The sequence below is a fragment of the Stegodyphus dumicola genome, chromosome 9 (assembly GCF_044657685.1).
Source record: "Stegodyphus dumicola isolate Sdum_Otavi_A_Nest chromosome 9, ASM4465768v1".
In the NCBI taxonomy this organism is placed as follows: Eukaryota; Metazoa; Arthropoda; class Arachnida; order Araneae; family Eresidae; genus Stegodyphus; species Stegodyphus dumicola.
Window position 1 is genome coordinate 24,977,298 of NC_140776.1, and position 13,763 is coordinate 24,991,060.

The 13,763-nt window shown below is 34.4% G+C and overlaps 1 protein-coding gene across 1 annotated transcript in view; it reads right to left on the reverse strand.

The window, feature by feature from the left end:
• Nucleotides 1-13,763, reverse strand: part of LOC118202001 (solute carrier family 60 member 1-like) — a 136,394-nt gene that overhangs the window by 17,023 nt on the left and 105,608 nt on the right. The window contains exons 4-6 of the mRNA XM_085823286.1: nucleotides 9,012-9,129; nucleotides 4,178-4,284; nucleotides 3,971-4,063 (exon numbers count right to left, since the gene is read on the reverse strand). Of these exons, the coding sequence (XP_085679412.1) occupies nucleotides 3,971-4,063; nucleotides 4,178-4,284; nucleotides 9,012-9,129 (318 nt within the window). The remainder of the gene's footprint in view (nucleotides 1-3,970; nucleotides 4,064-4,177; nucleotides 4,285-9,011; nucleotides 9,130-13,763) is intronic.

Sequence of the window (13,763 nt, forward strand, 5' to 3'; positions counted from 1 at the left end):
GTTTTACTGATCGTTCATCAAAACTTGTCAAATTCCTTAACTGATCACTTCAGTAAATCCACATCGTTGTTTAACTTTTGAAACTGTGTAGTGAATACAGGAACTTGAACCTGGCTGCAGTCAAAGTCGTTGGCAAAGCTATGGATTTAATAGATCCGTCAGCCACATAATCGAAAGAGCCATACTAATCAACTAAGATGGAATGCTTCAAGAGAACATCTACTGTTGTCATCATGAAAGCTGTTTGAGGCTAGTTATGCTGTTTGGATTTAGCATACCCAAGCGCTACAAAAACAACGTCACGTCAAAGTTGTCTGGCCTGGCTCAAAATCGGAAGGCTGAGCGTTTCGAAATGTAGTTTTCTCGGGTGAATTTGAGATGCAAGGCATTTGAGGATATCGTAGAATTCTGCTGTTAACTAGCAACACAGTGCTAGTGATAGGAGGTTTTCCGATCAGGTAAAGCTATCCTCATTTGCATTGTTTTGTCGGAGAGGAGAAACAGTGGGCTATTTTGTAAATCAATATCCTATGAATCTCAATATACAATCAATGTAAATCAACATGCATAACAACACAGATACTGATGTGCAATCGTAGAGATACTTGGCAGAGAATTATCTGGATTAAAAGTTTTTTTAAATACAATTAACCTACTTTAAACCGTTATTCGGTTCAACCATCTCCTCTCTTAAACTGTCAGTTTTGCAAAGTCCCGACCAGTTGAATAGAAAAATAGAGATTAAAGAAATCTGATAAACAGCCATCTTAGAAGTGTGGTGAGTTTCTAGAATAAATATAAGTTTTTCTCCCCCCCCCTCTCCAGTTTAGAGGTTAAGGTCATTTCAGCCTTAGTATAAAGAAGCTTACAGTCATTCCCTCCACTTTCTCCTACTCATTCAAACAATAACTGGACACCTATATGTCCCGTGCCTTATGTCCCATGTACACCTGTATATTCCGTGTCTTCGGTATTTGTGAGAAAATAGACGGATGGGTAGTTTTTGGCACCCGTGTTCAACTCAGTTTTCCTGAGTGATTCCCGATTTTTTTAGTTTGAGAGCTGAAACGTGAGTACTCATACCTTTTAACTGAATGTCAGAAGATCGCAAAATTTTCAGATTTTTATAAAAAAAATAATAATAAATAAATTAATTTAATTAAAAAATAAAAATCTGAAAGGTTCCAGATTTTAAATTACGTCCAAAGCGGCGTTTTTTTAACATTTGTCTGTTAACTTTATTAAATATCACGTTGTTCGCACTTAAACCATAAAATTCAGTTCAAGAGAACTGAATTTTATGAGAATAATTAAGAGAAATATCGCAAAATAGTTTTAAATTGAGTATATCTCTAGAATTTCCGATGCAGAGTCTCCCGTGTTGGAGATAAAAATGTTTTTTCTGTACAACGTTGCCATTGCTCGCTTTGAAATCCTTGAGTTCGTTAAAGCTTTACAAAATATGAAATCGATAATAAAGCAAATTCCAAATTTGGACTCCCACATGCCCATATTCGCAATAAGATTACGTCATTGAAAATTCGATGGCCCTAAGTACCGTTGTTTTATCACAATGCTAAAAATATACATACATTTATGCAGATTTTTCATTATTTAATTCCTTCAAATATAATGCAGGACTGTAACATTTGGTGACAACAGTTTGAAAAGTGAAACGGACATTTATAGTGATTCAACGCAAAATCGCAAAACGAAAACAATAGTCCTTCAGGGACAGAGCCCCTTTGGACTAAAAAATGGAAAGAAAAGGAGTGTTTTCCTATGAAGAAATCAAGAAAGTTGTAATGACCAGAATAAAATTTTCCAGGATACAAAATGTTCCAATTTCCACTTAAATTTTGAATGAAAAATGCGCTTCATATTCGGAGAAGAAAACTTTACAGGTTATAATGGATGGTTGGAAAGGCTAGGAAGATAAGGCATGACATCGTTAAAAAAAATTCAAAGAAGAAGCATCTGACATTGATCCAGTGGTTGTTCTGGACTGAAAAACATGGTTATGAAAGAAGAATGCAAATAATATGATCCAAGTGGCGTTTTTAATGTGGATGAATGCGGATTGGTTCGCAGAATATCGCCCGACAAGACTTTTTCTTTCAAGAAGGGTAAATTGCATTAGGGAAAGCAAACTCCAAATGATGATGGAAGACTTCAGAGCTATGGAAAAAGACAGTCATGAATTTACGCACAAAGTTTTATAGAAAAATAGGAAAAACCGTAGTTATTCACAACTGTAGAGTAAGCTGTTTAAAGGTCATAAAAATGGTCTACTTACTACCAAATGTGACTAATGTATTGCAAATTATGGACCGAGGAATTATTCATAATTTTAAATTAAACTTTTTAAAACATGAAGGATTTTATAACTGCCCTTGAGCCTTGACAACAAATCCTCCTTTCCAGTTATTGTGCTTGGTGAGATTTTCTATATAGGGAAGCAAGTTGGAGCAAGATTTCCACCAAAACTATTGGCAATTGCCTTAGACACACAGGTTTCAAAACAAATTCTTCGGGAGCCAATCCCGAAGAAAATGAGAGTGAAGACGATACTTTTTTATCGGCCTTAAAAACAGCCAGTAGCATTTTTTTAACTAGCTTTCAATTTCCAGCGAACGGGCTGGCTTCTTGTTTTCTTATGTGACGATGAACTAAAAAAATGAATTTTGGAATTTGATTTGGATGTCTACGTATGTGTGGACAGTGCAGCAATCGTGAACTCTGGAGAAATTTCGCTGCCTCTTGAATCGATAAATGTTGTATTCGTTTATTTCTCAGTTTTCCAGCAATTGTAGAACGTATTACTATAACAATAACAAATGTAACTGTATTTTACGTGAATTATATTGTTGGTAACCTAAATGTGTAAGTAGCTGTACATAATCGAATTTCGAAAGATATATTATATTCGTAAAATTCGTAAATTTATTCGTACTCATTCTAATGTATTTTCTTCCTACTTCCAAACGGTAGCTAACCAGGAGCGCGTTCGAGAGGTCCAGGCTCGAGTCCCGGCGAGGGCACTGCCCATTTCTAAATTCCTGCTATTAACTCACACTCTCCTTATATCTTGTTCAAATTTTCAATCGTTAATAAAATACTTTTTATTCGTCAACTCAAGTTCAAATACATTTTTTTAACTTGTAGTGGATGACACTTGATGTTAATACAGTTTTATCACATATTAAACATTTTTTTAATTTTTAATTTAATTTTTTTTTGTATTTTAATTTTTTTTTAATTTTTCTTTGTTAGCCTAAGTAGGAATTGACATTAATATTTTTTATATTACTTGTTCACATCTCCTGTTTCAAAATAACCTTACGACGCTACAAATGGGACTCAAACTAAAAGGCGGTGAACAGTAATTCGACACCACCTGTGAATTTGGTGACTGGGTCTTCTAATCCCCAGTCGCCCTTTAAAAGGGGGGAGAATATAAGGTATTTTCTCCCTCCTTTCCGCATGCCTTCGTGGTGTAATTGCAAGCATACTCGAATACGCGTCGAGTATGTCCAGGGTTCGAGTCCTTGTAAGGGCATTACCCATTTTTCACGTTTCCAACATCAGAAGCCTCAGTGATTCTACAAATGGCGCCCGAATTAGTGGTGGACAATAACTTGCCACCCCCAGGATTTTTCGATTCTGTCTCCTGGTCTCCAGTCGCCGTTTAAGAGGGGGAGTATATAAGGTATTTTCTCCCATCTTCCAGCATGCCTTCATGGTGTTACGGTAGCACACTTGGTGCGTATTCGAGTTCCAGGGAGGGACTGAAAATTTTCACCTCTCCTGCTTCCAAAAAACCCTAAAGTCCTCAGATAATTACAGAATATATCATAGAGGAGATGTTACATTTAAGGAAAGTTCATTTAAAAAGCTTTTAAAAAATTATAGAAAATGATTTCATTCAAATGCTTAATCAAGTAATCTTAATTATCAGTGGAACACTTACCCAAAACAATGCGTTAAGGTAAGCTGCATCCGATTTTCGGAACTTAGTTGGGCCCTTAACTGCATAAGAATAGATGAAACCACCATAAGCTGCCTGCAAGTAGAAAAAACAACTTTAGCCCGAGTGTGCTTCAAATTTCCTTCTTATTCTCGTTGTTTATATGACGCATTATTTAAAAATATTATACATTATCTGTTCCAAAATTACCTGAAGTCCATCATACAAGAACATTAACAAAGCAGAGAGAACTGTAACAATAGTCACTTGAAACTGGCTTCTTATTACTCGATCAGAGCCACAATGAGCTTCACTTTCTAAAATAAATTCACAAACAAAAAATCAATCAATAAATAAAAATAAAATCTGAAAAGTTTCAGATTTTAAATGACGTCCAAATGGGCATTTTTTTTTAACATTTTGTCTGTTGTCTTAATTTATTAAATATCACGTTCTTCGCGCTTAAACCATAAAATTCAGTTGAAGAGCAATATCGCAAAATAGTTTTAAATTGAGCATATCTCTAGAATTTCCAATACACAGTCTCGCGCGCTGGAGATAATTTTTCCCTGCTTCGCCATTGCTCGCTTTGAAATCTTTGAGTTTGTTAATCAAAAATTTCTTTAAAGTTTTACAAAATATGAAATAGATTATAAAACAAATTCCAAATTTGGGCTTCCAGATGCCCATATTCGAATGAAAACGTACATTATTCAAAATTTGATGGCTCTAGGTACCGTCGTTTTATCACAATGCGAGAAACATATATACATTATGCAGATTCTTCATTATTTAATTTCTTTAAATATAATACAGGGCTGTAATATTTGGTGGCAACAGTTTGAAAAGTGAACCGACATTTAAAGTTTTCAATGCAAAACGAAATTAACAGCCTTCCTGGGCTAACGCCCTTTAGGTCAACAAATATTTAACTTCCTGATATTATTAAAAATTTCACAGTTCATTAATAAATGAAAAATTATGGGATTAGCGCTTAAAGAAATTTATTTAAAATGAAATAACATCCAATTTTTACGACAATTAGAGTAAATAATAAACTTGGAGAAGCAGTATAGACGAATGAAATATATTAGAATGGCTGCAAGCAGCTCAACGTTATTGATTATAGCTTTACAAATCAATTGATATTATACTATTCATAAATTCACCAAACATGTGATATTTCTTGTGCTCCATAAATAGATGAATTGTCATTTCCCAATGCTATTCATTCCAGAAACGACTGAATAGAGAATTTTTGGGCAGAAGAAAAAGCTTTTGGCAATAACGTCGTTCTGTGTCTCAGGGAACAATAATAGAAAATCGATTCAGCAGACTCTTTGAAGCATTCTTTGTTGCTACGATTCAGCCAATGCAAAATATGTCAGTACAGACTGCGGGTATAGAAATGCATTGTTCAGTTTCATTTGATATCTCGGATTTCGTGTATTCAGACTATTAAGTCTTGTAATGATTCTTGATGCAATTTTGAGAAATATAAACACTTGACTTTAAAAGGCGTCTTTAGTGGAATTTCTACAAATTTTCTGGACTGCTACGTTACACTGCGTTACCTTGCATTTATCATTCATACGACTTAACAAATGTTGTCATCACGTAAAACCACAGATTTTTTATTCGTCTTCTATGCATTTGTCGTGAACAGGATGTCGCTCCGTGTTCAATGATTTAGGAATCGAGACCTACATCTGCTTGTAACTTTTACAAAAATGTATATATATTTTTTTTTAATTCCTACACCTTGTTCAAATTTTCACTCGATCATCCACTCAAGTTCAAATACATTTTTTTTAACTTGTAGCGGATGACACTTGATGATAATACAGTTTTTTCGCATATTAAAAATTTTAATAGATGAAATTTAATATGTAATTTTTTAATTTTATTTATTTATTTATTGTATTTTTAAAATCTTTCTTTGTTCTTCTAAAAGTTCGTTTTCCATGCAGCTCCTCGCCCCCATCTTTTTCTCTTATACCTTTAATTTCTCTGCAAACTGGAATTTGCTTTAAAAATTTTGTAAATTTCTGAATAAATGTTTTTATCTATATTATTATGTGTATGTACAGAAAATCTTTAAATTAATCATAAAGTGATAGTTTATACTGAGGGGAACATTTATAAGTTTTTATAAATTACTGAAACATATTACAGTTTGCATAAAACAGAGGGTATGAAAGGGAGGGTAAAAAGAAAGAAAAGGACTTGTGTAAGTCACATCCTCGGATTGTGAGATACAAGGATGTAACACGAACGGAAGTTGCAAGGAAGATGCCCCAACCAGCCCTGCCAAGAAAAATATTGAAACTCATTTCACGTTTTTTTGCTACTTAATTACTAACGCAGCCATCTTGGCGCAATTTGGCGATTTTTTGGGGAATAAAAATGTAAAAATTACTTAGCATGTGCAAGGTGGTGGTTTTCGCGTTAGAAAGATTCCCAAATTATTGATATTTATAGTAAGTTTGATAAACTATATTAACATAGGAAAAGAAAACATAGTTTATCAATTTAAAATACAAATTGGAATTATTTAATAACTATTATCTCATACATTAAAAAAATAAAGCACATTCGTCTTTAAATCTTTCTTATTTTTTCTTTCTTTCTTTCCTTTTTTTTTTTTTTTTTTTTTTTTTTTTTCTTTTCTTTTCTTGGCGTTATTCTTCTCCCGAAGTACACAGCGATCTGTTTTCACTGAAGAAATATCACAGAATTGTGTAGTCTCGGCTTCGTGAAATCTTCGGCAACAGCGGCTATCTAGAAACGTACTTCCTAGTTGTTCACTTTAGAAAATTTTCAGCAAAATTCTGTATTAATGTCGAAATTTTAACCTGGTTCCTTCCTTTGCTTGCGAATTCCACAAGCTTATTTTTTTAAACTAAGACAAAAATTATCACGATTTGTGAATAAAAACATTTGGAACACTTGGTATACAACAAAAGAGAAAGCATATGAAAATTGCGGCGTTGCTCTGCTGAAACAATTGCTATGAGCATGGCTGCCGGAAGAATGATTATGCACATGTTGTCAGAGTTTGGCACTCTGAAAATTTGGCTACTTCTACTAAAATGGTTGTGATAGTATGTAAATACCTTTTTTTAAATGTTTTTAAAAATTTATTTTAAAGTCTTTTACGTATTCAAGAAAGTTAGTTACATGTCTGAAATATTTTTTATAGACTCTGCGAGTCAATTTTGAACTCAGTCCTTAATCATTAAACACTCGAGTTCCTCTATTCATAAGACTTCTGAATTTTGGCACGTAATTTAATTTGTCTTTCAGACTTAATCAGTATGTAATAGGATACTTACGTATTTTTCCATCGAACAATTCGACAAACAAAATTATAAATACACAATAACACGCCGAATAAATACTAATTCAGAAGTCAAACAACAAAAATCAGCGTTATATTTACAAAATTTTCACAGGACTAGTTTCGATGGTTTTACCGAACCACCATCCTCAGCTGCAAAACTGCAAAAAAAATGTCGAAACTAGTCCTGTGAAAATTTTGTAAATATAACGCTGATTTTTGTTGTTTGACTTCTGAATTAGTAAACAAAATTATCGTCTAGTTCAACGCCAATAATGGATAAGCTTGACCACGACACACTCGTAAGATCTTAACTCTGGTTTTATGTAACCTAAGTAATTCTCAAAAGAAAGTTTCATTTCTCTAAAGAAGAATTTAAGTTAACTGCCATTTCGGTTTTTCTTTTGAATTTTGAGAAAATGATTAAAGTTTGGGAATCTTTTTCAGCAGAATAACATACTCTGGAGTGTTTTCCATATTACGGTACCTTACCATCGTACTCAAAACACCGAAAGATCTTTCAATTCAGAAAAATGGCGCAATAAGTAACACAACAGAGTTGTAAGTCGTAATTTAGATTCGTATTGTTGCTTTCGACGGTTTCGTGGATCTGGAGCAATTGATGACAACACTTGACGAAGAATCAAAACACAGTTTATTAGCCAGTATTACACAGGAGAGTTCCAAGGACACGTTATGAGTCATCAAAAAAAACTACGAGAAACACGCTGAAACAATTAGCAACACACCCTTCAGGCTATAACGTGGAAGACAGCTTCACGGCAAAGCACTAAAGTGCAGCTCTAAAATCGGTTGCTCGCTCTCAAGTTAACCGCTGAACTCAAGAAACCATTACTTCTATTACTTCGCGTATAGGCGGGTATATATATATATATGGTTTTAACCTACCTTCTCGAGAATATACCCGAGAAAACCGCTAAGATTGTGTTCTAGAATATTCTCGCTCCGTCTATGGCATATCTCCAATTTTGTTGCCAAATGGGGAATTTCGCTCCAAATGTGGCAACCCTGCCTTTTAGTGCCACTGTCTGGCAACCCTAACCCCATTTTGCGGGGAAACTATCTCGCTGCAGTTGGCATTTCGTAACAGTATTTAAGAGAATTTCTCCGAGTTCACTACGATAATCACTATTTTGTTGCTATCTAAATGCCATTCGAAATTTTTTGTCGCTAGAATGACTGACGCGAATTGTAATGAAGTTGTTTATAAGATGATCTCAGAATTTGAGTTCATGTTTATTCAAGTTTTTTATATGCTGTATCGGTAATTTGTATTTGTCGACAGCGGCCGCCGCATAAGCTTTTGGTGACTTTTGAATTTTGCTTGTTACAAATCACCTAATTAAGTTTGTAAATTCTGGCGACTTAACACTGTGCCCTGTTAACCTGAGTTTTAGCTTCACTTTACAATGTCTATAAGGATTAAATAATTAATTTTGAGTTGCAACGATCATGGCTAAATTATTCAGAATTGAAATTTGCCCTTTTTTTCCCTTCAAATACATGAAGTGAAATATGAAGACCAATATTTTATTAAATTCTTTATTTCACATTATTTTTTCTCTTAATTTATTCGAAGAAATAAGAAACGAAAATTGTAAAAAACTATAATCTTACAATTCACTACGAAGTTTCACGACATACATATTATTTTATGAAGTATCCATCAGGATATCCACTTACCTCCCATATTTTGATACTCCTTACTCAATTTGCCTTCCAGATCATGAGTGTCCCCACCTAATAGCCGCAGACAGTGTTTCTTTCCAACCAGTGAAAAAGCCAGAGCTACTACAGGCACCTAAAAACGGGAAATTTAAAATTAATTTAATTGTTCTGTATCTTGAAATGGTTCTGTATCTTGAAAGTAATAATTCATGATAGAGGTTTCTTAATGTTATATAGAATTTTTTACGTCGTGTTATAACAACATAAGATTTATATACATATCAGAGAGATTACAATGAACTTACTTTACTTAAGGTTAAACTTTCTTCTGTGAATATTTCACAAAATAAAAAATTGTTGAACTGAAACTGTCAGATTTTGTTACACATTTAAGACATGAATTCCTAATGACGATTGTATATTATTATCTTAAATTTAATATAAAATATAAATTTATTTAGCACAAAATGTAAATTTTTCGGTGCAATCAAAAAACATTCTTTCCAAAGAAAATAGAATCAATGATTTGTGTAGCGAGCTTCTTTCAGTTAATTTCAATATAAATTTTTAAACCTAACATTCTAGGAATGCAGTATTTTTTTCCCTTGGGGGTGGGGGAGCACTGCAGCCTAAAACTTTGCATTAAAGGCACAAGCTTTTTTGAATACGAAGTTTAGTTTTGTCAGGCGTAGTTTGAGGAAAATTATATCGATGATTTTTAAGTATACCTTTGATATAAATCTTAAATTTTGCCTTTTTAGTGGTGGTGTTTAACACAAGGACAAATTTTGTAATATATAGATGATTTTTAGTACAAGTATATGTGAAATTGTTTTGTTTTTCAAGAAAAGTGTAAAAGAGATAAGATATGCGGGAAAAGTACCATTACAGGGGCAAGTCCATTTAAACTGGGTGTCTCGGTAATTTGGCTAGAAATCGCCAAAAGTCGTCAAAATTGGCGACATTTTGGTCCGATCCCTGCATCCCCGCAACAGGTATTGTTATTATTATTATTTCCCGTACGTAATTGAATAAATGTAATTTACCACTATATTAGTTGCAACTGTAATTCGACTCTCATATTGTCGAGAAACAGAAAGTACTAGAAATATCTCAGCGGCCGGTTTGTCTCAGCGGCCGAGTTGTTAGTTCAGCGTGAACTAAGATATCTTCGTATTAGCTTTCTCTTTGGGTGCGTTTTACACTGAGTTATGTTTAACGTTCTTATTAGTTTGAAGCGTAACTATTGATTGTATGTGAACACTTGTACGAGTATTTCTATGGAAAATTTCAGAACTTTGAAGTGTTTTTCTGATAAAAATTTATTTTATTAACCTATCATCGGGCCTGTGAAATTCAATTTATTACGATCCCGTACGTATCCAACAATATAAATGGAAAGCACGTTAATAGGCACATTAAAATTTAGACTAATGCTAGATTTATGGGAAACTTCTATGTATCTCTGGAGACTCTCCTTAGAATCCTTTGAAATGCATAGTATTGTTACGAATTTGGTATTTAAAAAGCTAATGTTAGTTCAATTATAAATTAAATGGTTTTATTTCTCGCGCAGTGCAGCGCGTGACGAATATTAAAAGAAAGCTAAGCGGGAAAATTGAAAATACAAGAGCGCGTGCATTAAATAAATAAATATCTCTTTTTGATTTCGAGAAAGTACTGGAAAATTCTAGCGCGTGATTTTAAAATCTTATAAAAGGGGGGAAACATTTCAGTTTGTAGAAGTTGCTTAGTTTGTTGTTGTTTAGAAAATTGCTCTTGTTGATTGTAGTGAATTCGTGGATTAGCGTTCTTTAGCTGTTTTGAATTACGTTCTATTGCACATTTGAGTAGTTAGAAGGTAACTTCTGTGAGATATTGTAATACTGCACGATTATTTGAGAAAATTTAAGCATTTTTGTTGTGATAATAATAAATTTTTGTTCATTTTTCATCGGACTTGTGAATTCATTTCATAACGAACCCGTACGCACCCAACAGTATTTTTATAAGTCCAATTTCAGTCTAATTTTAACGACCATACAAAAATTTAAACTTTTGATATCAAATTTCAGTTTGAAGATCCATCATGTATACAGTAATACCTCCTGTAAGAGACACCTCCGAACAAGAGACATTTCTGTTTAATTGACAATACTGTTAGTTTCGGTCTCTTTGAATAATGACCTTAATTTATTTACCTCTTATTAACGGACACTCTCTTTAAGGGACACTGAAAATTAATTTCAAAGTAAGACAAAAGTAGAAAAATAAATAATAATAAAAATACTCTTTGTTAGTAATCGTGGTTTAAAGGCAAGTTTGGGCTCGGTGAAAGATACTTTTATGACAAGGGAACAATGAAATGAAAAGTCTCTCTTTTTTGAAAATTGCTTTTCAGTAGGCAACAATACCATGGAAAAAAGCAACTTGTGGTAAAATCAAAAGGATGTTTCTCCTTCACAGAATTCATTCTTGCTACAGCTGTCAGTATAAGGGGAAGAAAAGAGTCTAGTCTAGTCTGTGCGACTATAGCCGAAATGTCGCGCGGCTGCGCAACTTGTCCGGCTCTTGAAAATAAGCCCAAAGGGCACATGACGTTGCAGTTTCTTGACAAGTTTAGAGAGGTCAAAGGTGCTTACAGGGGGCGACCATGCGTCGCAAGGCCTTTAGAGGCGCGCACAATAAGAAATTCGCAAAGCAGGAGCCGTGAGGATCTGTGTGAAATGTTTGTGTTGAACATCAAAGAAACACAGACAAAAACCTACAATTTCAATCTTGACATCTGAATTTAAAACACATCATAATAATTAAACATATCATACTTTATTACATACATACTACTGTAACGTGAAAAGGAAATACATAAACTACAATTGAAAAATAAAAATAAAAATAAAAATAATTACACTATATACCATATGTACAAGAGCAGTGCGTACCCGTCATGAAAATCTTACGTTGGGAAATTTAAGTCCCTGGCGAGGTGGGCCGCGAGTGGTCTTAACGAAGCATCTTCATCAAGAATCACATAATCCAAGACATTCAGATCAGTCATGTGTACACATTCCTGAGCCTTATTAAAGAAATTGTTGTTAGCATTATGCAAATACGTCTCGACGGAGTCCATTTTCAAGTCACGGTGTAGAGTGTGATTTGAAACGTAATAATGTGCATTAGCTATCATTCGAAGAGCTTTATTTCGTAAAATTTGTAACTTGTCTATCTCCTTCTTCTGAACAGTTGCCCAGGCGGGAGAGGCATATGAGAAGATAGGACGTATGATAGATATATATATATGTCTTTTCCTTTTTAAATCTAATCTGGAAGTCGCAGACAGAAGCGGCGTGAGACTACGTAAGACTTCGATAGTTTTTCCTCTAATGCAGTTAATATGTTCTTTCCAGAGGAAATTTGAACAATATTTTAGTCCAAGGTAGGTAGCACTTTTGACAACAGGCACTGCAGTGTCAAAGAGTATCAGTTGTTTTGTCAAGGGATGATTCATCTTGTTTTTCTTAAAGATTAGCAGTTTGGACTTATCAGCATTGATTGCTATTTTCCATTTGGCGCACCAATGTTCCAGCTTGGGCATAAATCTCTGTAGTTTCTTTAGGGCAAAATTCGGTGTCCCAGACTTGACAGCGAAAGCTGTATCATCTGCGTAGCACCCCATGAAGAAGTTTTGATCAAGGTGTTCAGCAGGTAAGTCTGCTACGTAGAAAAGATAGAGTACTGGCCCTAAAATAGATCCCTGTGGGACCCCGGCCTTTACTTCTTTCATAATAGATTTACTTTCTCCAATTTGAATGTGGAAAGTTCTGTTTGTCAGGAAAGAATAAATAATTTTAATCAGCGCATCACTGAACTTAAAGCTGATTAACTTATAAATAAGCCCCTCATACCAGACGCGGTCGAACGCCTTCGCCACGTCTAGCATGAGTAAGGCAACATATCTCTTGTTGTGCAGTGCACTGCCAATGAATTCGTTTAGTCGAACTAGCTGTTTAGTCGTGGAAAGTGCTTTTCTAAAACCAAATTGTTCTAGAGGTAGCTTATCCATGTGAGGCTGAATACGGCTAAGGATAATTCTTTCTAGTATTTTACCCATACTGGGTAACAGGCTAATGGGCCTGTACCCTTCTGTTTTCGTAAGATTTTTTTCCCGGTTTAGAGAATACTATCATCTTAGCAGATTTCCAGATTTGCGGAAAGTAACTGTTATAAAGGCAAGCGTTTAGAATGCCTGTGAACCTGTTGACCATGTTAATCGGCAGCCATTTAAGTGCCACATTATTTATATTGTCCTGCCCAGGGGCCTTCCTGTTCCTGAGTTTTTTGATGATGCTGAGTATTTCTTGGGGTGAAGTGAGCTCAAGATGACTCTGCGTATTATAGTTATCCATCCAGTTAGAAACTGTGAAGTTTACTAAGGTAGAAAAATCCTGATTAGATGGTGATTTGTTCTGGGTAAACTGCTTTTCAAAATGTTCTGCAAGCGTGTTACATTTTTCACTATTTGTAAGTGCAATCCCATGCTCATGATAAATTGGTCTGTTTACCGTATTCTTATTTTTTAAACGTCTTACAAAAGACCAAAAAGAATTACTTGGCTCATTAAAGCTTTCTATCTTTTCGTCCCATAGATCCTTACGGTAAATACTGATCTGTTTTTTGATTTCTCTACTGAGCCTATTCATGTCTTTCTTTGTGTTCGGGTCATAGGTAAGGTGAAACCTCTTTCTGATCTTGTTCCTGTCTCTGATA